Source organism: Panthera leo, chromosome D1 (genome assembly GCF_018350215.1).
Source record: "Panthera leo isolate Ple1 chromosome D1, P.leo_Ple1_pat1.1, whole genome shotgun sequence".
Lineage (NCBI taxonomy): Eukaryota > Metazoa > Chordata > Mammalia > Carnivora > Felidae > Panthera > Panthera leo.
In genome coordinates, this window is record NC_056688.1 from 114,824,412 (window position 1) to 114,843,873 (window position 19,462).

At 61.8% G+C, this 19,462-nt stretch overlaps 1 protein-coding gene and 2 long non-coding RNA genes across 7 annotated transcripts; 2 read left to right on the plus strand and 1 right to left on the minus strand.

Annotated features, from left to right (window-relative positions):
- Nucleotides 1-195: 195 nt before the first annotated feature.
- Nucleotides 196-19,438, minus strand: EPS8L2 (EPS8 like 2). Of its 5 annotated transcripts, none has more exons than XM_042907319.1 (22): nucleotides 17,875-19,438; nucleotides 17,377-17,476; nucleotides 14,861-14,967; nucleotides 14,721-14,776; nucleotides 13,893-13,957; nucleotides 6,923-7,084; nucleotides 6,228-6,377; nucleotides 6,081-6,160; nucleotides 5,857-5,999; nucleotides 5,710-5,780; nucleotides 5,417-5,543; nucleotides 5,104-5,192; nucleotides 4,827-4,901; nucleotides 4,455-4,603; nucleotides 4,193-4,325; nucleotides 3,912-4,024; nucleotides 2,627-2,732; nucleotides 1,847-1,960; nucleotides 1,354-1,426; nucleotides 1,016-1,196; nucleotides 771-903; nucleotides 196-625 (listed from the first exon to the last, which is right to left on the minus strand). In XM_042907319.1, the coding sequence occupies exons 3-22, from the start codon at nucleotides 14,902-14,904 to the stop codon at nucleotides 542-544; spliced, it is 2,148 nt and encodes a 715-aa protein (XP_042763253.1). In that variant the 5' UTR covers nucleotides 14,905-14,967; nucleotides 17,377-17,476; nucleotides 17,875-19,438; the 3' UTR covers nucleotides 196-541. The 5 variants fall into 5 exon arrangements, with proteins under 5 accessions (XP_042763253.1, XP_042763254.1, XP_042763251.1 ...); XM_042907320.1 differs by lacking the exons at nucleotides 17,377-17,476; nucleotides 17,875-19,438 and adding exons at nucleotides 15,963-16,771; nucleotides 17,083-17,319; XM_042907317.1 differs by lacking the exons at nucleotides 17,377-17,476; nucleotides 17,875-19,438 and adding an exon at nucleotides 17,505-17,661.
- On the plus strand, nucleotides 3,179-4,566 carry LOC122201444. Its single transcript, XR_006194164.1, has 3 exons — nucleotides 3,179-3,408; nucleotides 3,874-3,969; nucleotides 4,481-4,566. It is a non-coding gene; the product is annotated as an uncharacterized LOC122201444 (long non-coding RNA).
- On the plus strand, nucleotides 6,941-8,412 carry LOC122201443. The gene is made up of 2 exons (XR_006194163.1): nucleotides 6,941-7,081; nucleotides 7,822-8,412. It is a non-coding gene; the product is annotated as an uncharacterized LOC122201443 (long non-coding RNA).
- Nucleotides 19,439-19,462: the final 24 nt, after the last annotated feature.

Here is a 19,462-nt window from a genome sequence, read left to right on the forward strand (position 1 = left end):
GTGCTGTGGGCCATACCTGGGGGCGAGGCCCCGCTCGGCGCCCAGGGTGGCTGAAGCCTCCTGCCCTTCTGGCCCACAGCCCATCCACAGGCACGTGAGAAGCAGCAGCCAGGGGCACGAGGTTGGGGCCAGGGTCACAAGCGCCAGGAGGAGCCCCCATGTGAACGGGGGGGGGGGGGGGGCGGGGGGCAAAGGGTAAGTCCCGGCTGCCGCGTGGGGGTCCTGTGGCCTCAGGGAGGGGGTGGGTCTGAAAGCCGGGAAGGGGGCGGGGCGGGGCTGGAAAGGCCACGGCTCTGGCTTCAGGGGCAGGTGCGTGAGGGGCTGGCATCTCCAGGCGGCTAGTTTGGCGGAACAGGGCCTTGGGGCAGGCAGCCTGGGGGGGGGGGGGAGGCCCGAGGCGCTGGGGAGCCTGAGGACAGGCCACGTGCCACGAGGCAGGTGAGGCGCCCCCAGCCGCCCCCCACTCCACGTCCATGATACGAAACATACACACATCCAAAAATAACCCTCCACGCACTGGGGTGGGCCCTGCCGGCCGGCTCTAGCTGTCCTCCTCCACTCTCCTCTGGTTCTTGGAATGAAACCTGCTCATGAGTTCCTCCAGCTCCGAGCCACCTTGCTGCTTCTGGGGAGGGAGGGGTGCGGCAGCCTCAGCCTCGGGCCCCGCAGGCCAGGGCCCCGCAGCCTCCCCCTCCGCAGGCGATCTAGGAGCACCGGTAGGGGGGCGGCGGCGGGAGCGAGGCGCGGGGCGGCGTGGGACGCCCACTCACCTCCAGGACCGCCTTCTGCACGGTGAGCTGGCTGTACACGCGGATGCCCTCCTCCCCACACACCTTCTTCAGTTCCTCTTTGTTGAGCGAGAAGAGCTGGGCTCCGGTCAGAATGCCCAGGTTCTCCACGATCCTGGGGCCGGGGGCGGGAGGGGGGTGGGCGTCAGGGCGGGGCGGGCCCCCCCCCCCCACCCAGGTGAAGGCCTCACGCACCCCCGCGCCGCCCCGCCTGCGCCCCCGCTCACCGCGGGCTGAAGGCCTTGGCTTCCAGCCAGGCGCGGACCTCGTGGGGGTCGGACTCGTAGGTGAGCGGCAGGCCCACGGGCTGGCTGCGCTCCACGCGGAAGTGCCGCTGCGGCTGCGTTTTGATGTTGCTAATCTTCTTGATGAGCTCGTCGTTGACCTCGTCCATGTGGTGGATCAGCTCTGCGGGGGGCACCCTGCACTCAGGCCCCACCCGAGCTGATCCAGGGCTCCCCCACACTGGACGGGGACCCTCCTCCCCCTGCCTCCCCCAGGGCACCCCGGGCCGCGGACCCGCACCCGTCCGCCGGCCCTCATCCCCCAGCAGAGCGCCTCTCACCTTCTTTGTTCCCTGCGAAGCTTGGGGGCAGCTTGTGGGTGGGGCTGGCAGGACCCCAGTATTTCAGACTGGCCTGCAAGGGTGGGGGAAAGAGGCGAGCGGGTGGGGGTGCCATCAGCTTCAGCTCCCCCCCTCCCAGGGCCTGGCCAGCAGGCAGGACTCCGGGACTCAGAGCAGGGGGTGGGGTGGGGTGTCTGAGGGGGCGGTGGGGGGGTGTCTTGTGGGAGGTAGGGGGGTGGGGGGGTGAAGGATGTCGGGGTGGAGGGTGGGGGGCGTGGGAGTGTTTTCTGGGGGGTGTTTTCTGGGGTGTGTGGGGTGGGGGGTGGTGGGGGTGAGGGGGGCGGGGGTGTTTTGTGGGGGGTGGGGGGTGGGATGTTTTGTGGGGGGGTTGGGGGTGGGGTGGTGGGGAGGTGATGGGGGAAGGGGGCATCTCTCCTGAGATGTGGCTGCACCCACTCCTCCACGACAGCAAGGTCCCCCTCCTCCCACTCACCTGCTCTGGGGGGACGTCCTCCAGCCGAGTCTCGTCCAGGATGCTGCAGGGCACGTAGCCGGCCTGGCCGCTGCGATTCCGAAGCTTCCACCACTGGTGGCCATCTTCCAGCACCTGTGGGCACCCCTTCCTCTCGTCACGGGCACCAGCGCAGGGTGCGGAAACCCCTCTTTACAGGTGCGCCAGAGAGAGTTCTAGGCGTCTCTAAGCTCAGCCTCCCCCCAGTCCTATGGGGCTGCCATAGCCCCCCCTAGGAGCCCCCGCCCTGCCCAGCCTTTCATCCCACCCACGCGGCTACCACTCCCCACCCCGCTGCAGCGGCCTCCTGCAAGGTGCCTCTAGCCTTGTGCATGTAGATCACCCACCCCCCCAGCCCGCTCCACTTTCTGTCCCCCACTGGATGGCCTGGATTCAGGACTGGCACCAGATGGATGGGGCCTCAAGGGGGCTCCAGGGCTGGGTGTGAATGACGAACCCTGGCTGAGTTGGAGGGTCCCCTAGATGGGCACAGGGAAGGCCCATCCTCCAGCATGAGCCCAGCCTAGCCGAGCACAGGGGCCCCTGGGCCCCCTCTGAGAGCCCCAAGACCGGGAAGCCTTTCAGCCAGGCTGTTTGGGGGGGGGGGGGGGCGGGCAGGCTGTGGACCCAGACTGGAGTCTGGGGGCCGCGGTCCCGGGGACGGGGTTGGACAGACGTGCCACGGGCCAGCATCAGGCAGCCTGGCTGCTGCCTGAGGTCCCCCCCGCCCCCCTCCCCCCCACAGCCCAGGCCCCTGCTCACCTCCAGGACCTCGTCCTTGAGCACTGACAGCTCGTTGGCATTCCGGGCCGTGAAATCATAGAGGATCCTGACGTACTTGGCCATGGCCGGTGCAGGTTCGTAGCCCCTGCGTGGAACAGGAGGGCTGAGGCCCAGGGCTGGGCCCGGGGAGCAGCTTCGCAGGTGCGTGCTGCTCCTGTTCAGCTCTCTGAGGTCGCAGAGGAGACAGGCTGAGGCGCATCAGCCGGGAACAGAAACTGTGACAGCCCCAGAGCGCCTGGGGCCCCACGCGGAGGTGGGGGCCGTGCAGCGGGGTGGGACGCCGGGGCCTGTGGGCACAAGGCCTGCCCCAGCCCAGCCCATCTCAGGGGTCTCCGGGCCCGGCCCCCCAGGGGAACCAGAACCAGGCCTGTACCCGAGAAATGACAGGGCACTGCCACGCCTGGAAGCAGGTGATCACTGAGGGGGGCAGTCGGTACGGCACAGAGGACTGCCCACGAGCTGCAGGGGCGTGGGGTGAGGGGCTGCCCTGACCGAGGGTGTTCCGGCCACAGCAAGGAGCTGGCCCGTGGCTGCCCCTGGGCTGGGCTGTCCCCCCTGGTCAGTCTGGGCAGCCTCCTCACACAGCTGTGGGCCTCGGGACACCATGCAGGCGAGGGGGCCGAGGCTGACGTGGCTCCAGAGCCAAGACTGGCCGGGCTGGAGATCAGAGGATGAAAATGTGTCTCCCAGTGTGGCCCTGGGCGGGGCACCAAGGACATCAAGCTGCCGGTGTGCAGCAGAGAGGGGCGTGCTTGTTTAAGGTACAGGTTTCGGCCCCCTCCCCTCCTGAAACCGAATCCTGAGATCTGGCAGGGTGACGAGCATCGCAGACAGATCCGGGGCCAGGAGTGGGAACAGAAAGGAGGAGGTGGGGGAGGAAGGGAGGGGAGTCCCCCAGGCCCTGAGTCTGTTGAAGGGTGTGGGGGGGGCGCGGGGAGAACGGACTGTCCGTAGCTCAGACTTTCAGTCTCCTCTCTGGCTCTGAGGTTAAGCCTAAATCAGTGTCAACGAGGTGACAGGGATTGGTGACCTCACTTAAGGTCGGCGCCCTAGTAAACTAGGAGGATGGATTAGGCTGATGAGTTTATGGCTAGTTTGGGGTATGTTCTAAAGTTAGAAGGAAAACCTGGTTCTAGTTTGGAAACACGCTGTTTTGAACCTCACGAGCAAAACATTTGCCGCCACCTGGTGGCAGCATACTCACGTCAGAATCTCCGCATTTCTAGGAGTGAGCGCCGCACTCTCGTTTTTAAGAGGAACTTACCTGTGAGCCTGCGGGGAGCTGACCGGTGGGAGGACGTCCCCCGGAGGTGTGGGCTCAGGTACGAGGCTGTGTTTTGGGGAGTTTCGAAAGGATGGTCGGCTCACTGGAGTCGGCTGTGGGGAAGAAGGACCACCTGGGCTTGGCACGGGGTGAGGGCCAGGGCAGGGGGGCGTGGAGAGGGCAGTGCACAGGGGTGGGCTGAAGAGGCGGGCACTGGTGGAGGACGCAGACGGCCGGTGGCGCCGGGGGGGGGGGGGGGGGGGGGCTGTGGGTGCTCTGACCTCGTCATCTGGGGCAGACGCCAGCCCCTCCACTTCCCAGGGAGCCTCCTGCAGCACATCCAGGGGTGGCTCCCAGCCGCTGTGGAACTTGGGCACGTAGAGGGGTACCTGCGGCTCCCGTGGCCACTCAGAGCTGGGGGTGGGAGATCCTGGGGGTGAGCTGCGCCCACCCACTGGAGCCCACCCCCCCCCCCCCCCCCCGCCAAGTTCGCACCCCACGCCCTGCATCACCCCTCCCCGCCCTCCCTGCCTGCTGACGCACCGGGGGCGTGTCCATGTCTCCCCCAGTGACTCCCACAGCGTCATCTCCTTGGGAACCAGGTGGCCTCGCAGGAAGCCCACGGCGTCGCGGGAGAGCACGGGGCTGGTGACGGAGCATGCGATGTCTGGGCCCCCACAGGTGCTGACGATCTGGGGCACAGCGGGGGTTCAGAGAGGGCCCTGCCCGCCGGCCCCCAACCCCAGCTCGCTCACTTGCAGCACCACAGGCCAGCACGCTCGCAGCGTGGACGCGTGGCCCCAGCTGCCTGCCCGAGGTGGGCACTCGCGTCCCCCCACCTTCAGCCAGGGGCAAACCACCCCGGGGCCCCGCTCCCCACCCCCCCCCCCCCCCCCCCCCCCCAGCCCCAGGCACCAGGTCTAGCGGTCCAAAGAGGAAGTGCACCAGTTCCGCAGCGCTGGGGTTCTGGATGTGCTTCTGCAGCTTGGCCTGGGGCGGGGGGCACACAGATGGGCGGGGGGATGGCGTCGGGGATAAGGGGGGCAAGGACCCGGGCCCCCCCAATGTCAGCACAGAGGAACGGGACGTGGGGGCAGGCAGACGGGGGGGATGGTGTCGGGGATAAGGGGTGGCAAGGACCCGGGACCCCCCAATGTCGGCACAGAGGGTGGGAAAGAGTTGGTGTACTCACAAGCAGGTTGATAGCCAGCTTGATTTTCTGGAAACAGTCAACAAACTCGGCCTCCGAGGGGGGCCGTGCCCGGAGCGTAAGGACGCCCTCTGGAATGTGGGGCAGTGGCTATGAACCTGGCTGGCCCAGTCACTGCCCCCGGCAGCCACCCGGCAGCCACCTGCCCAGACTGGACCTCTTGCAGCCCAGTAGCCACGTGTCCCCGTGACCACTATCCATCCGCCTCGGCTGCACCTCGGTCTCTCCATCCTCTCAGGCATCCCCCCAACCCCAGCCGCTGTCCCCTCCACCCTCCACCCCACCCCCTCCGCACCTGCTGGCCCCTTCTTCCCCTTCTTCTTCCCCCTCTTGCGCTGGTTCAGCTGTTTGAAAGCCTCGGCCGCCTTCTGCAGCCGAGCCACGAACCACTCGATGTCGTCCAGGGCGCAGTTGAGGATTTGCTGGGGTCAGAGCGGAGGCAGGGGTCAGTCTGAGGCGCCCCCACCAGCTGCAGGGACACTCCCACGCACTGTCTCTTGGTCCCTGGCCTGGGGGAGGAGGTGGCTGCTGGCTGGGGGCTGGCCGGAGGGGCCCACGCCTGATGGGGGCTCGGGCCGCGAGACCCACCGTTTCCTTCTCTATCTTCTGGGCCAGCACAGCCCGCGGCTCCTCGTCCTGCGACTCCCGACGGCGGAAGCCTGGATGCGGGAGGCAGAGTCAGGTGCCACCGACGGCGGCCGCCCCCTCCCGCTCCCTCCGGCTCCCTCCGCGTACTCGGCTCGCTGAGGGGCACGGGCGGGCCCACTCGGTTCTTGCTGGACGGAGAGTCACCGCCGTGGCGCTGGAAGGGGATGGGGGCTGGGCCCTTGGGGGCGGGCAGGACCGACTGCCGCTGCCGGATCTTCTCCCGGTGGCCCCTGCAGTGGGGGGGCAGAGGCCCGCTCAGCCCGGCCCCGCCGCACACCCGGCCCTCCCCGCCGCCGCGCTCCCCCACCTACTTCAGGGTCTGCGGCCGCATCTTCTTCCCCAGACGGCAGTCGGCCAGCGCGCTCTCGATGTCCTCGTGCACGAGCTCCGCCTGGCGGGACGGGGCGTCAGGCCGGCTCGGGACCCCGCCCCCGCCCCGGCCGCCGCCCCCTCCTCACCTCCACCTCGTCGCAGTAGAAGAAGTGGATGTCGGGCTTGCTCTGCTCCGAGTCCTGGCACACGAGCAGCAGCACGGACGGGTAGCGCAGCTGGTCCAGCACCGTCTGGCTGTGCCGCACGGTGGGCAGCGGGAAGTTCTCCAGCTCTTCCTGGGAGGCAGGGGGCTCGGGTGTGGGCTCGGCGGTGCCTCCGGGTCGCGACCGCCACTCGTGACTCGAGCGCGGGCACCGCCGCGGACGCGCGCTCCCAGCCCCGGGGGCGCGGTGCGGGGGCGCGGTGCCCGGGGCGTGGGCGTGAGTGGCGAGCCCGGCCCGTGGGGGGCGCCCGCGGACACAGACGCACACAGGAGGGGCGTGGCTCCGACGCAGACCCAGGCACGGACTCTGCCAGGCCGTGTGGCACGCCGACCCCCGGACACAGCCAGGCCCTGTGTTGGTACGGCGGGTGGACGGGCTCTTGCCGGGGGTGGACAAGGCGCTGCTGTTGTGACACGGCTCCCCCGGATGCTCAGCCCCGCCCAGGTCTCCCTGCCCTGCCTGCTGCCCCGCGCCCTACTCGGCCTGCCCCGCCCCCGCAGGAGCCCCCGCCCCCCAATGCAGGCCCCGCCCCCAGATGGAGCCCCCCCGCCCGCGCCCCGCCCGGAGGCCCCGCTGAGCGGCTGGGCCGTGTCCCTGCTGCCCTGCCGCCACCGCACCTGGGACTCCACGTCCAGCAGCCGCAGTGACTGGTCGTTGACCTGCAGCAGCATCTCCTGTGTCCAGACCTTCTCCTTGGAGCTCAGCTGCACCAGTTTCCGGATGGCGTCCTCCACAGACGCGATGGCCTCACTCTTGTCCATGATGAACGTGGCCAGGTGCTGGGGACGGGCGGGGGAGTCACTCTGGGGAGAGCCCTCCTAGTGCCCAGAACCAGGGCCGAGGGGTTGCACCCCGGGGGCCTGAGGGGTCATGCCTAACCCCGGGAGCCTGGGGGGGGGGGCGGACATCCCCTGCCCTGGGGGGTCTGAAGAGACACAGCCCTACCTTAAGGGGAGGTCTCTGCTCTGCCTTCGTGGATGTCCGTGGGGGCCGCGGACATGCCCTGATAAAACCCTTGGGAGTCCTACACAGACGATCCCTCACCCTTCCCCATCTCCTGCAGCTGGGCTCCAGGAATGCTAGCCTTCCTGCTCCCCAGAAGACCTGGTTCAGGGTCACCGCAGGGCCTTTGCGTGGTCTGTCCCCACCTTGCCTCCCCTACTCTTCTCCAGCTCTCTTTTCCTTCAGGGCTCTGCTCAGACCTGCTGTTCCTGCCTGGCCACGGCATCACTCCAGCTCCTGGCCTGCCTTGTTTTTATTGACCACGATCCGACATTATGCTGAACTTGATGTGCTCCTTTGTTTCTTTTCTGGCTACTGGGTTCCCTGCTATCTCCCCAGTGCCAGGGACAGTGGCTGGCACACAGTGGGCCCTCAGTGAATATGCTGGAATGGCCATGTGGGGAGCTCATGTGGGGTGGGTCTTGGGGACTCTTGGCCAGCCAAGCCCTCCCTTTCCAGGGACCCTCCTCCTTCCTCTGTCTCCAAGACTGACGCAGGCTCCTCCTCCCTCCAGACTCCCCCATGTGTCCCACCGCTGAAGTCAGTCAACAATGCTTCGACAGTCGGGGAAACACTATATTAAATTCCAGGTAGTCAAGACCCAGCTACAAAAGTGCTAGAAGAAAATACTGGATGATTCCTGAAGATCTCAGAAAGGCCTTCTTCACAGAGGGACTTCCCTAAACAAGGAAGAAAATCCAGATGCCCAGAAGAAAAGACCGAAAAATGTGACTTAATCTGCTTGGGAAAAAAACAAAACAAAACAAAACAAACACCATATACGAAGTAAAAAAAAAAAAAATTCGGAAAAACAGATGTAATAGATATAGTGAAGGCTAGTTTTCTTAATATTTATAAAGACCCCTATGCATTACAGTGACAGCTCTTACTTGTTCAAGGCTCTACTTTGTTAAGCAAAGTTATTAAGAATACCGATGATAAATGAATACACAAATGAAAAAGATCTGTGACTAAGTAAAATAGTAACACCCCAGTAGGAAAATTGGCAAAAGACACGAACCGAGAGTCTCCAGGAAAACCAACATAACTAACTTTTTAATATAGGAGACTGCATATAATCTCAATAAAATAATCGTGAGTGCAAGTCTGACGCTACTACTTCTGAAATGAATCAACTGCTGAACGTTTTACTTTTTTTTTCTTCAAGTTTATCTATTTTGAGAGAGGGAGAGAAGAGAGCAATCCCAAGCAGAGCTGGACGTGAGGCTCGAACTCGCAGACCATCAGATTATGACCTGAGCCAAAATCAAGAGTCGGACGCGTGACCGACTGAGCCCCCCAGGTGCACTGTTTTACCTCTTCTGTTACCCAGCGCTGACGGGTCCTTGCGGGTCACATGTGCAGGTTAACTGTGCAGAAGTGGGATCCCCACCCTGCATGCGCCTGGTGCTCTGGGGAGAAGCCCAGGACACCTGGAAAGGCGAACGCACTCCCTTGTCACAACTCAGATAACCTGAACACGTGTGCGACGTGGCACGGGCACCAGGCTGCTCCCTGCAGCACTGAGTGTGACAAGAAAGGATGGTCCCAAGCTACGTGAGCATCAGCAGTCAGAGGGATCAGTGGGCAGCGGGACATAAGGCTGGCCGTCCGCGCGAGGCAGGGGGAGCCCCAAAGCACACGTTGTTAGCAAAACCCGCACAACCAAACCAAATAAAGCCACGCACCCGGCCGCAAAACAGGTCTAGCGCGTTTTGATGGAAACCCCGCACACTGTGCTCTCTGACCATCGTGGTGGTAAAATAAAAATCAGTACCGTTCGATAACTAGAAAACCCTCAAATAATTGGAAATTCAGCAACACGCTCCTACATAACGACCGATGGGTGAACGAAGGCACGAGAGAAAGAAGAAAATACTCAAGAGACAAACGAAAACGAAAACACAGCACAGCACAACGTAGAGACGCAGCACGAGCAGCGGGCGGGGGCGTTTGGAGCTGCAAATGCTCACACGGTCCCCAGGGAAAGGCAGAAGACGTTCCGAACTGGATGACAATAAAGGCATGGGCATCAGACTTGCAGGATTTCGCTAAAGGAGTTCATGGAGGGGGACGTACGGCCTTAAATGAATATTAGAAAAGAAGGGATGTTTGGGGCACCTGGAGGGCTCGGTTGGTTGAGCGTCTGACCTCGGCTCAGGTCATGATCTCACAGTTTGTCAGTTCGATCCCCGAGTCGGGCTGGCTGCCGTCAGCACGGAGCCTGTTTCGGACCCTCTGCCCTCGCCCCCCCCTCTCTGTCCCTCCTCCGCCTTGCATATGCTCTCTCTCTCTCTCTCAAAAATAAATAAACATTGGGGTGCCTGGGTGGCTCAGTTAAGTGTTTGACTTCAGCTCAGGTTATGATCTCGTGGTCCGTGGGTTCGAGCCCCATGTCAGGCTCTGTGCTGATGGCTTAGAGCCTGGAGCCTGCTTTGGATTCTGTGTCTCCCTCTCTCTCTGCCCTTCCCCAGCTTGTGCTCTTTCTCCCTCTCTCAAAAATAAATAAACATTAAAATAAATAAACGTTAAAAAAGAAGAAATATTTAATATCAGTGATATAAGCATTTCCTTTAAGAAACTAGAAAAAGACAAATAAAACCCAAAGTAAGTGGAAGGAAGGAAATTAAGAGCAGAAACCAACAAAGTAGTAAACAAACAATAGAGAAAAATCAACAAAGCCCAAATTTGGTTCTGAAAAGATTAATGAAAGTGATAAACCCTAGCAAGATTGATCAAGGGGAGGGGGAGGAGAAAACACAAATTATCAATAACCAAAAAAAAAAAAAAAAAAAAAAGGAAGGAGCATCTGTGTGGTTCAGTTAAGTGTCCAACTCTTGATTTTGGCTCAGGTCATGATCCCAAGGTCATAGGATCGAGCCCTGCACTGGCCTCTTCACTGACATCTTGGAGCCTGCTTGGGATTCTCTCTCTCCCTCTCTCTCTCTGCCCCTCCCCTGCTCTCATGTTCGAACTCTCTCACTCTGTAAAAAAAAAAAAAAAAAAAAAAAAAAAAAATCTGGGGCACCTGAGTGGCTCAGTCGGTCAAACATCCGACTTTGGCTCAGGTCATCCTCTCACAGTCTGTGAGTTCAAGCCTCGCGTCGGGCTCTGTGCTGACAGCTTGGAGCCTGGAGCCTGCTTCGGATTCTGTGTCTCCCTCTCTCTCTGTTCCTCCCCTGCTCTCACTCTCTCTCTCAAAAATAAATAAAGATTTAAAAAAACATTTTAAATCTATCTAGAGACGTGTGCACTCTAGAAAAAAAATATATATATGCATGTACTCTCATGCTCTTTAAAAAATATATTCATATATATAATCTTTCTTTCCCACAAAGAAAACCTTGCATTTAGAGGGCCTCATAAGTCAATCCTAACAAATACTTAAGCAAGAGATAAAAACAATCTTTCACAAATTCTTTCCGAAAACCAAAGAGGAGGGAATACTTTCTCACTCACTTTTCTAAGGCCACCATAATTCTAACACCAAAACCCGTCAAGGCTTTGCAGTAAAAGAAAAATTACAGACCAACATCTCTAATAAAACATTAATGCGAAAACAAAATATTAGCGAATTCGTGCATCAACACATAAAAAGAATAACACACATGCACACATGAAGTCTGTCCCGGAAACGCGAGGTCGGTTCAACATTCGAAAAAATCCTATCAGTGTGACTGACTTACGTTAACAGTAGTGAATACACCTCTGTAGATTCAGAGACAGCATTTGACAAAGTTCAACACCTTCCACGACGAAAGTTCTCAGCAAACAAAGAATGGAAAAGAACTTCCTCGGTAATAAAACGTATCTACAAAAATACAGCATATACAATGGGGAAATCCTGGATGTTTTCTTCTAAAATTGGACCCAGGGCAAAGATGTCCACTCTGCTGCTTTTACTCAGTACTGTGCTGGTGATCCTAGCCAGGGCAACGAGGTACGAAAAGTAACGTGGCTCCGAATAAGGTATCAGGCGCTGTATTTCAGACAACCTGATTGTATACAGAGTAAATTCGATGGATCTACAAGCAAATCACTAAAACAAGTAAGTGAATTCGGCGTCTCAGCGCACTCAGTCACTGCACACAAGTTCAAAGGTTCCTCCGTGCGCTAGCCACAGCCAATTGGAAAATGGCTTTAAAAGAAAAACCAGTACCATTTACAACAGTGTCGACAAGTCAAACACCCGAGGAGTGTTTTAACAGAAGACACGCAAGTCCTCGGCGGTGGAAACAACAAACGCTCCGAGAGAAGTCAGAGAAGCCACTGATACGGGACGAGATCCCGCGTCCACAGGCGGGAAAGACTCGGGATCATTTAGATGTCAATTCGCGCTACGTGGATCCAGAGGTTTGACTCAGTGCCGGTGAAAACTCTAGCGGGCTTTTCTGGGGGCGGGGGATTGAAATGGACAGTTTGATTCTAAAAGGTAAGAGCAAGCACAAAGATCTTGGAAAAGTCGAGAAAATCTTGAGGAAAATATAAAGTTGGAGGGCTCACATCGCCTGATTTCAAGGTTGATAATACAGCTGCTGCAAGTGAGAGACCGTGAGGCAAAGGGGTCCATGGACAGATCCGTCCACGTTCAGCTAAACATTTCTTGACAAAGGCACCAAGCAAGTCAACCTCCGGGAGGAGGACAGTCTTCTCAGTATGGCTGCACGTTTGCTACAGGGAAAAACTTAGCCTTAAGTCTCATACCCAAAAACTAATTTCAAATGGATCACAGACCTGAGTGTAAAAGCCTCAACTCTGGAGTTTCTAGAAGAAAACACAGGAAGAGATCTTCAGAGCCTTGGGTCAGGCAATGACCACTCCCCACCCTCCAAAAAAAAATCAAAACCCAAGAAAACAGCCCTGACCATAAGAAAAAGTGGATATGGTTGGATATCATCAAAATTAAACACTTCCGCTCCTCTAAAGACAGGTCACATCAACAAGCCAGACTGGGAGAAAATATTTCTCATCCACACACCTGACGATGTGCGCAAACGACTCCTCGCGGTCCAGAAGGCGGATGTGTACACGCAGGTGGACAGAACGGACCATAGGAAGGGTCCCCAGGGGTGGGGCGCGGCTGGTGGAGATGCCCCCCACCCCGCCACTGCAGCCTACGGCACAGACTCTTGTTGTACACGTGTGCTTTCTTGAAATAAGTTTACCGAGCAGAACAAAGTGTTATAAGCTATATGAATTCAGTTATGGGAAGGGAGGGATTCTCCAAAAAGTAAAGCTTCAGGGATGTAGGAGAGCAGTGTTGTTGACAGTGGGGAAGACTGACCACCGGGGTCAGCATGACTGAGCTTTGGGGTAATGGAGCTGTTGTGTCCTGACCACGGTGGCACTGACTGCAACAGAACCGCCCCCCGCCCCCCTCAGCTTCACTGTACGCTAACTTAGAGGCTTTAGCAGCCCCCCACTGCCAGGGTGGGTCTGATCTTGCCCCCACCTCCCACCCTCTCTCTGTGCCTTGGCTTTCTCGTCTGGGAGGGCCAGGCCAGACCACTCACTCCCCCAGCCTTGCTGACTGCTGGGTGGGCAGGAGGGGTGCCCCTGGGCTGGGGTCTTTCCACAGGCTAGCTTGGACCAAAGTCCAGAAGGGCTGGGAGTCCCCAGTGGCAAAGGACGGCAAAGTCCCCACGACCCCGAGAGAGGCGGCTGAGCTGCCTGGGAAGACCTGTCCTCACTAGGTACCCTGCCCTTGGGCCCTGAGCCAGCAGCAGCCACCAGCCTGGCAGGGAGGGCTGCTCCCTCAACACAGCCCGATTCAAGAACCTAGGGACTCCCAATGTCTCTGCGGACCCATTGTATAGACCAGGAACCTGAGGCTCAGAAAGTAGTGACACGCCCGGCTTCTGTGGGTGTGAGGGGGTTCTATGTGCGTGTGGGGGTCTTCATCTTGCTGGTCCAGGGCCCCCCTTCCTGGTCCAAGCTCTTCCTTCCTGGTCCAAGCCCTGCTTCCTGGTCCAGGGCCCCCCTTCCTGGTCCAAGCCCCCCCTTCCTCCCTTCTCAGCCATTCTCAGCCCTGTTGTCCTACAGGTTTGGACAGTGGCTAGGAACCAGGAAGGTCACTTAAAAAACATATTTCCGGAGTTCTAAGTGTGAATCAAAACTGACCTAGAGTAAAAACCCTCCTGAGCTGGCAGCTGGTCTTAAGTTCAGTTAACCAGTCTGGACTCTCGCTGAGCCCATCAGAACTGGCCATGCCAGGCTTTCTCTGCAGAAGCTCAGGAAGTGTGTCTTTGTCCCACCTAATGCCTCCTAATCTAGTTCCTTGTTTGGGGGCCAGGATGGCCAGTTTCCTTCCAGCAGGTTTTCCCACCTGAGCGTTGCCAAACAGCACCCGAGGCTTGTCCCTGCCTGGCCTGTGTTGGCCACCGGCATCTCCCCTCCCCTGACATAGCTCCGGGGCTCCTGTGTCCCCCAGACTGTGACCTTCCCAGGACTGGAGGACAGGCGTGGGGCAGTCCTTGGCTCTGGCTGCCCGCTGTGGGTGTCAGAAGCTGGGCTGACCCCTTCCCTCTGTGCCTCAGTTCCCACACCTGCCCAGGGACCGGAGTGCTCCTCAGGGGCTGGCCTCACCTGGACATGGTACTGGGAGGTCTCATGCATGATGATGTTGGAGTTGGAGTACTTCTTCCTCTGTTCTGAGCAGGGAGCCACCGGTCACTCACCCCAGAGGGCAGGACCCACAGCCCCTAGTTCAGGTGGGACTGGACTCCCAGGGTGGGCCACAGGGAGGGCCAAAAGGAGGCGAGGGGTGCTGCCACCAGAAAGGACTCAAGGGTATGAGATGTGAGTGATCCCCTCCCCCCCAGGATGGTCCCTGCCTAGGAAAGGACCCCCAGCTCAGAGCGGTGATAGGGGTCTGTCCTTGAGGGGTGCAGGAGTCTCAACAACTCCTCCCATGGAGGCCCCTTGCCAACCTTCCTGGGAAGGGGTCCAATCCAGGGCTTCCCCCAACTCCCAGAGCTGCCTGCCAACATCTCCCGGCCCCTCCCTGGCGCTCCTGACTTTCCAGACAGGGCACCGAGTCCAAAGGCACAAGTGTGTGTCTGCGGGGAGGGGCAGAGTCGGGGGAGGTCCTGGCTGGCCAGGCCCCGCCCTCGCGGAGCAGACACCTGGCGCTCCACCCAGCCTGAGCCCCGCCCCCCTGGGCTATCTGGTTGCAGCGAGGAGGGCGGCCGAATCAATATTGATGGTTCCTGAATTATTAGTAAAGGCCTCTCTCCTTACGGTGAGGGAGGGAGGGGCCTGAGCAGCTAGCTGTTGCTTAATTAGGGTCCGGGGGCCTCCTTCGGGCACCCAGGGCTCACGTGCCTCTCCCCTGGTGCCCCAGCCCCAGCACAGCCTGGGGGGAGGGGAGTGGGCGAGACCCCACGGCCACGTCCGTCCAGGAGACTCACTCACCAAACAGGTCCTTGGCACTCATCTTGGCCACACCGTCCGACCGGCCCAGGCTGCCGCTGCAGGGGAGGGGCGCCGTGAGGGCGAGGCCCACACCGCGCCCCTCCCTGGGGACTGCTCCGCAGGTGGGGGTGGGGACTCACTTGGCAGCACCGGGGCAGCAGCTCACGGACCCCAGCTGGCTCATGGCGTCCTCGGTCGTGGCTGGCGATGGGGGGTGATGGAGGCCTGTGTGGCCTGGGTCCAAGGCCTAGTGGACAGGGTAGCCGAGCTGACACCTCATTGGGGCCTGGTCAGTGGCTTCAGGGCTCCCAGGGCGCGGCTTGGTCTCCTGCTCCACCCACCGCAGGTCCAGAGGCTGCAGCCCTGGTGTCCTGGCCAGATTCCCCAGTGTGCTTGGGCGGGGTGTCCTCAGGGAGCGGAGCCCTGCCTCCTGGATGTGGCAGGACCTCCCAGCCCATGTCCCAGCTGTCAGACGTGTGCCCCTATCTCACTCCAGACCCTTGGTCCTCCACAGGGAGCCCCAGGACGGGCCAGTAGAGGGGTCCCACTCCCGAGGCTATCTGGCGTGGGGCTGCAAGGACAGTGTCCTGGTGGTTCTGAGACGGGACTGGGGGAGGAACCACCTTCCAAGCAGAGGGAATGCATGTTCAAAGGCCCTGAATCAGGTGGGAGCCAACATGAGAGGACAGCAGCACAGGATGAGACTGAGTCTGGGATGGGGTTGGGGGGGAAGGTGTGGCCCTGGGGACCCAGAACCCAGAACCCAGTCCAGAGGGAGCCCACCCTCAGGGGGGTGAGCAGAGCCTTGTATCCCTGGGCCAGGCTAACATGTCCTACGGTGTCTGTGCCCCATGGGGACCTCTGACAAGACTGTCCCTCTGTGGGGGGTTCAGTATTGGGGGTCTGCTGGAGTGGGTACTCATAGGCCAGGAGTGCTGGTACCTGGGGGTGGGGAGCACCCTAGGACTTTCTGGTTTGATCAGGTCCCACCTACGAGGAGGGCTTCCAGGAGGTGTGAGGGGTCTGGGGGCTTCGGATCACCCCTTCCCATGTGCCACTGAGGGTCCTGGCTCTTTCAGGATGGGTGGGAGTAGGGGCTTGGTCAGATTCCTCTGACCATCTGCCCGTGGAGAATGTCCGGAATGCTCATGACCTCAGTGAGTGAGCCAAGTGTTTGCTTAATGGGATTCCTGATGGGCTGAGCCAAGGGCACTGGGCACGTGTGTCCAGGTACACACACACCTGGGCAAAATCCAGGCCTCTGGGCACACACAGACAAGCACAGGTTGACACATGGCCCTTCTCCTTGGGGAGCCTAGGCTGAGAACACTGTGGCCTTCACCTCCCTGGAGCAGGGTGGCGGGGGGCCTCGGCAGGGCCAGCCAAAGAGCTGAGTCCAGGAGCTGGCATCTGGGTTGGGGAGCAGCTGGGGGAGGGGCCGCCTACGGGCCCATTCCGGTCAGCTGACCGGGGCAGGGGAGCTGGGCAACCCCAAGGGAACCGGACAACACCTGGGGCCCAGGCTGCACTTTGGTTTTACTGCGGCCATTTTCCGGGTGCAAAGGGAAGGCCAAGCAGGGTGCCTGACTGGGCCGTGGAGGAGGCCCCAGCAGGGCAGGGAGGGTGGAGGCACCAGCCCCAAGTTCAAATTCCAGCTCGAGCAGGCAGGCCGAGTGACCTTGGGGAGGAGTCGGCTTAAAGCCCAGAGGAAGCTGGGCGGAGCCCTGGAATGGGGGGACCCCCCCCAGGCGCTGGCTGTGCTGGGGTCTGGGAGCTACAGGCTGGGGAGGGCCCAACCAGGTTGGTAAGCAGGGACAGGCCTGGGAAGCCTGAGTGGGGGAGGAGTGGGCTTAAGGCTCACTGGGGAGACAGGCACAGAGGACCCAACAGACAGGGCCAGGGGAGTGACGAGCCACTGAGGCCCTGTTCTAGGCAGGCATCAGGAGAGGCCTGGGCAGGGCCCTGGGGGGTGGGGGGAGAGTGCAGAGGTAGGGAAGGAGAGACGTCACCAGCTGGGCCCCGGCTCCCAGCGCTGCTGGGGCCACCTCCACCTGGAGTGGGGGCAGAGGTGGTTTGTGGGTGCGCCTGAGAAGCACCTCAAGCCTGCCTACCCTCCTCCCCTGCCGCCAGGGACACCTTCATGCACAGGGACCACCCCAGGCCAGCCTGGCCCAGGGAGGAGGGACCCAGGGTAGCCTCAGGCGGGGCACCGGCAGGCCCCTGCAACACAGCACCCAGCCTCCTCCTCCCTGAAACTCCCACACCCCTTGACCCAGAGCCTGACCCTAGCCTGATGTTTCCTTCTCGCTCAGACACCCAGGAAGTGCCTCCTGACCTGACAAACAGAGAGCCACTGGCTCACCTCTGTCTGGTGTCTGGCCGCCAAGGAGGCCCAGCCTGTCCCATGGAAGGGGGGGGTTTGGGGCCCCTTCACCGGAGGAAGGGGTCCCCCCCCCCTCCCGCCAAGCCCGGGGCTGGGAGGGGGCCGGCTGACTCAGGTCACCGCCGCCGCCCCAGGACCAGGCGGGGCAGACCAGGCCGCAACGGCACCGGGCGCCTTGGCCGCGGGTTCGGCTCAGCGCTCTCGCACCCCGTTGCCCCTGGCGCCCCGGCCCGGCCCAAGGACTCAGGCCAGAGCCTCCAGTTTCCCGGCTACCTGGGGAAACTGAGGCCGAGCCGGACCGCCGTCCGTTCGCGGGGCTCCTGGGTCGCTCCTTGGCCAAAGCGCGGGCGGCTGCCCGGCAGGTCGGGGTGCGCTGGGTGGGAAACCGTGGGGGCGCTCACCTGCTGCTTCCGGCCCCGTGCCCGCGCCGCCGGTGGGTGCCCTGGTCCGCGCGTCCGTCCGCACGTCTGTCGTCTCCTCGCCTCGGCGCCCAGGCTCGGGCAGCGGGAGGGACGCGCGGCTGGGCCGGGCCGGGGCGGGGCCGCGAGGAGGAACCCGAGCGGCAGGTTAGAGACCCGGGAGCCGGCGGGTGCGGGGGGAGGGGTGGGGACAGGACGAGGACGCCCCGCCTCTCCGGCTCGGCCCCGCCCCCCGGGGCTCCCCGCGCTCGGCCCCCCACACCCACCCCCGTGGCCCCCTGGACCTGCAGGCCCCACCCACCCCCAGAGCCGGGGCGCCCGCGGACGGATAGGCGGATCTGGAGCCCCTCACCCCGGAGATGCGCCGGTGACCGAGCAGGGCGAGGCTCTGAGATCTTCCCGAGGCAGGCCTGGATGAGCCCTAGCAGATGCCAGGTACCCCCAGCCTCAGCTGCCGCGGCAGAGGGGCTCTCTCTGGGGCCCGGGGACAGACTCCCCTCCCCTTCAGCCGGCCTCTCGGCTCTGGAGGGATGGGGGGAGTGCTAGGGCCAGGCTTTAGTCTGCAAGTGGGTGTCAAAAGGTATGATCGGAGGCCAGAGACCCCAGGGCTCTGCGCGCTGAGCCTCCCGGGCCGGAGAGGGGCCCTCTCCTCCACAATTCAGGAGATCCTATAGTCTTTTCTCGTAGCCTCAACCAACATGGGCATCCCCAGAGGGATGTGGGTGTCAGACGGGAGGGTGGGGATCCTGTGGCCCAGACTGTTCACTGGTGCCAGGGACCAGAACAGGTGGGGGAGGGCACTCCTGGCAGTGCCCCCCTCCTTAGGCCCAGGCCCCACCCTCTGCCCTCAGCGTAGGGCAGGGGTCCTGAATGGACCCCCAGGATGCCCCTGCTCAGCCAGCTGGCTGGGAGGAAGTGGAGACGGGGCAGAGGGCAGGTCCGGGCAGCGGTGGGCACCCCCTGGCACGTGCAAGGACCCAAGGGCTCTGGCTGTGATTCCCGGGGTGGTGTGGGGGTGGAAACGGGTGTGTCAGGAGGCAGGGTCCCAGGGCAGTTGGCCTTGTCTGCCTGGCACTGACGTGGAGTGCTTCCTGGGGAACCGCCTGGGGAAGGGAGGCACACTCGGTCCTGGACAGTCAGTGGCACTGCCTTTTCACGGGTCACCAGGACCCCGGGGGCGGGTCTCCCTGCCTGCTGTCTGAAGCATCACAGGTGAGCTCTCCCAGGTGGGGCAGGAAGTGGCCTTCTCCTTGGGCCCAGCCCTGCCCCCGAGCCCTGGCGGGACCTGGCTTCCTGGTTCGCTCTCCTACTCGGCTGAGCACTGGGAGAGGAAGGCACGGGCCTGCCCTCGTCCTTCCTGGAGACAGAGCCTGGACGGGCAAAAAGCGGGAAGGCCGGCACACAAGGGAGCAGCTGAGGTGGGGACTGTAGCACTTCTGAAATGAAAGTCACTGTCCCCAGACCAGGACTGACCCTGATCAGGAGGCAGCAGAGAGCCTGGAGTCCCAGGCTGGCTGGTGGCCACGTGGAGCTGCGGTGCCCTCCGTGGCAGCTGACTGCCACCTGCATGTAAACAAAGTGATAGGGGTGTCCGGAGCCCAGCTCGGGGCAGGAGATCATGAACCCTGAAGGCCACAGGTGTCCGGCTGCCAGAGTCTGCAGGGGAGCTGGCTGGGCGCTCCCAGAGGCAAGCGCGCCCGTCCCGTCCTTCCCGAGTCCGCACGGCGCCAGCAGCAGGGAAGGCAGCGGGGAGGCGGGAGGACGCCCGCTGGTCCGGAGCCAGAGTGGGCAGCGCAGAGAGGTCCTGCTCCCACTTGCCCCTGCCAGGACAGAGGCCATGGGGGGCGCCGCTGCGGCCCCTCGAGGAAGCCAGTCCCCGTGGAGGTCCTGGACTGGCCCTGAGGCCTGGCTTGGCTGTCCTCCGGGGGAAGCCCTCCTCC

Excerpts from the sequence above, each read along its gene's own strand:
- EPS8L2 (XM_042907319.1), bottom strand. The coding sequence starts at position 14,904 with ATGAGCCAGCTGGGGTCCGTGAGCTGCTGCCCCGGTGCTGCCAA. Across the intron at positions 5,193-5,416 it reads GGGGAAGAAGGGGCCAGCAG|AGGGCGTCCTTACGCTCCGG; the intron begins GTGCGGAGGGGG and ends CCCACATTCCAG. Across the intron at positions 2,733-3,911 it reads AGCTCCCCGCAGGCTCACAG|GGGCTACGAACCTGCACCGG; the intron begins GTAAGTTCCTCT and ends TGTTCCACGCAG.